Source organism: Borostomias antarcticus (assembly GCF_949987555.1).
Source record: "Borostomias antarcticus genome assembly, chromosome: 5".
NCBI classification, from domain to species: Eukaryota; Metazoa; Chordata; class Actinopteri; order Stomiiformes; family Stomiidae; genus Borostomias; species Borostomias antarcticus.
The window spans coordinates 8,245,114-8,247,613 of record NC_140238.1 but is presented as its reverse complement, the minus strand read 5'-3'; the positions used below and the strand labels follow the sequence as shown (position 1 = coordinate 8,247,613).

Here is a 2,500-nt window from a genome sequence, read left to right as displayed (position 1 = left end):
ATGCCATACAAACACAGACACAAACACCCTGTCCAGGGTTTCCAGGTCCTCTGGGTTGGAACCCCACCCCCCTCCTCTGCCAAATCCCAGCATCCGCAGTGCGGCTTAGCTGTGCCACCGCCTCGACTGTTAACACCGTTACAGAACTTTGTGCGCCGCTCACTCAAAGGTTATAAAAAGACAAAAGTGTCAGTCGGTAGAGTGTGTGTGTTTGTGGTGGTGGTGGGGGGCGGGATGCTCCTCACATTTCCGTTCCACTGGCCAGTCGGCTCAAAAAGCTGACAGATATACGTCATCCCCCAGTGACAGATCCCCTTGGGCAGATTACTCTGCTGGGGTGGGGGGCGGGGGTGTCTGGGATCACTAGTAGACCCCCACTTCTATGCCCCCCTGGAAGGGACGCGACCACGGTGGAGCCATGAAGCCGCGCGTCCACCTTTCACCTACTTTGTTCGTCTCACACTGAGCTTCACACGAGTATCTGGTAGCTGGGTAGAGCCGAGACCGTTTGGTCGAGCGCCCATTTGGTCACAAAGAACAATAGATTTCACTGGAGATCTTGCAACCAGAGTCGTTCCTCTGAGTAAAATGTTGAATTCCAAGACAAAATGAAATTGTGTGTGATTCCACACAGCTAAATGGTTAAGTTCGGGCGTGTAAATGGTCAGGGTTAGTTTCGCGAGCGAATGGTGCGACGCCGCTCAAAGGTGCTTTTTGTTCAGTCAGGGGGATATGACCTGTGACCCACACTGAAGCAGAGGAAAGCGCCGATCAAAAACGTCTGGACTCTGAAGGTCCTCTCTCTCTCTCTCCCTCTCTCTCTCTCTGTGCGCCGTCAATGTCCCAGTTCTAAGTCTCGGCTCCGCCAGAGGACCACAAACTCACTGGTAAATAAACAGAGCCCATCTCTGCAGGAGCCGACCACACTATGTTGAAACCCCACCAACTCAAACAGGCCTTCGGTCTCCTAGACCCGTTGGAGGTGAGGGAAATCCAAAACCGCACATCACCCCCCCAACCCCCGTCGCCCCCACCCCCCGTCCCCCAGCCTAAGCGTCTCCAGACGAGCGCGGCGAGCGCTTCGACAACCCCCCCAACCGGGACCCCCCCCCCCCCTCCCCGGACGAGAGGACGGGGGAGAAAGAAGAATGAGAGAAGTGAGGAAAAACCGAGCCGGTGTCGGAGCCAAGAGCAACATAATCACACACTCTCACAAGCGCCGGTTCCCTCCTCATCAGCGGGCCCGGACCTTGGCCCGCTGCGTCTCAGGTCAGGCGAGGGGAGAGCGGAACCACATCCCCCGTCAAGGAGCAAGACGGCCCTGCTTCTCTCCCGCCGGGGCTCCAAGAGCCGGTCGTGTCTACTGAGTGTTGAGGGAATATTGGCCCCACTAGAACTTATATGGAGTCCTACTAGTCAACCCATATCAGCTGGGTTGATTAGTTGATTAATGCTAGTGTGTGTGTGTGTGTGTGTGTGTGTGTGTGTGTGTGTGTGTGTGTGTGTGTGTGTGTGTGTGTGTGTGTGTGTGTGTGTGTGTGTGTGTGTGTGAGAGAGAGTGAGGAGATACAGAGGGACCAAGAACAAATGCAAACTTCTTCCCCCTTCTGGGTTGAGACTAGGTGAACGGCACTGGGCTGACGTTTCTCTCACGGACCATTGCACTCTGGGAAGCCACAACCACACCTCTCATAGGGGCTGGGAGGGAGGGGGGGTGATGACATCGCTCTATCTCATCACGGTGAAATGAAAATAAACGACTAGTGAAGAAAAACAAGAGGCCTTGCCCGGAGTGGAGGGGCCACGCAGACACCGCCGGGGCCCCCGACAGCTCTGCCGAGCGGTGAGCTCCGACTCCGAGTGACGGCGGAGGCAGGAAAACCCTCATGCTCTCTCCGAGGGCCTGGGAGGAGGAATGTGATGACATGACTGAGGAGGGATGAGGGCTTGTTCCCACAGAGGGACTGGAGACACACACACACACACACGTACTCCTCCTCCTCCTCCAAAAGCTCCCAACACACAAGCATTAGCTCATGCACGCTGACCCAAGATTCGTATGCTCGCTAACACATAATTACCACTGGCTTTTAACCGTGCACCAATCGCAATGCCGTGACCACCACACAGGCCTGGCCCGCCCCGGCGCTGTCCCGCGCGAGCTATGCGCGTGCTAGCCACGCTAGCCACACGTTAGCTTTAGAGGGAAGCTAGCTGGGCCGGCTCTGGGCTTTCCATGAGATCACCCTGCTATAGACCAGTGTGTGACATCAGACACCTGCTACTCCAGCCTGCATGAGCGCTGCTTCGCTGAATGCCAACTATGCAGCGGCTTGAAGCGCGTTTGTGTGTGGTTGCGTGTGTGCGTGTGGTACAGTACTCACCATGAGGATGCCTGTGGAGAAGATGGTGGGCTTGACCACCTGTTTCTGTTTCTCTATCTGGGTCTCCAGCTGAGCAGCGCGGTCCTTGTGCTGGGCCAGCAAGATGGTGGCGGGAA

At 56.3% G+C, this 2,500-nt stretch overlaps 1 protein-coding gene across 1 annotated transcript in view; it reads right to left on the bottom strand.

Annotated features, from left to right (window-relative positions):
- Positions 1-2,500, bottom strand: part of mnat1 (MNAT1 component of CDK activating kinase) — a 35,117-nt gene that overhangs the window by 23,750 nt on the left and 8,867 nt on the right. Inside the window, exon 6 of the mRNA XM_084437840.1 lies at positions 2,385-2,500. This exon is cut by the window's right edge and continues 13 nt beyond it. Within this exon, the coding sequence (XP_084293966.1) occupies positions 2,385-2,500 (116 nt within the window). The remainder of the gene's footprint in view (positions 1-2,384) is intronic.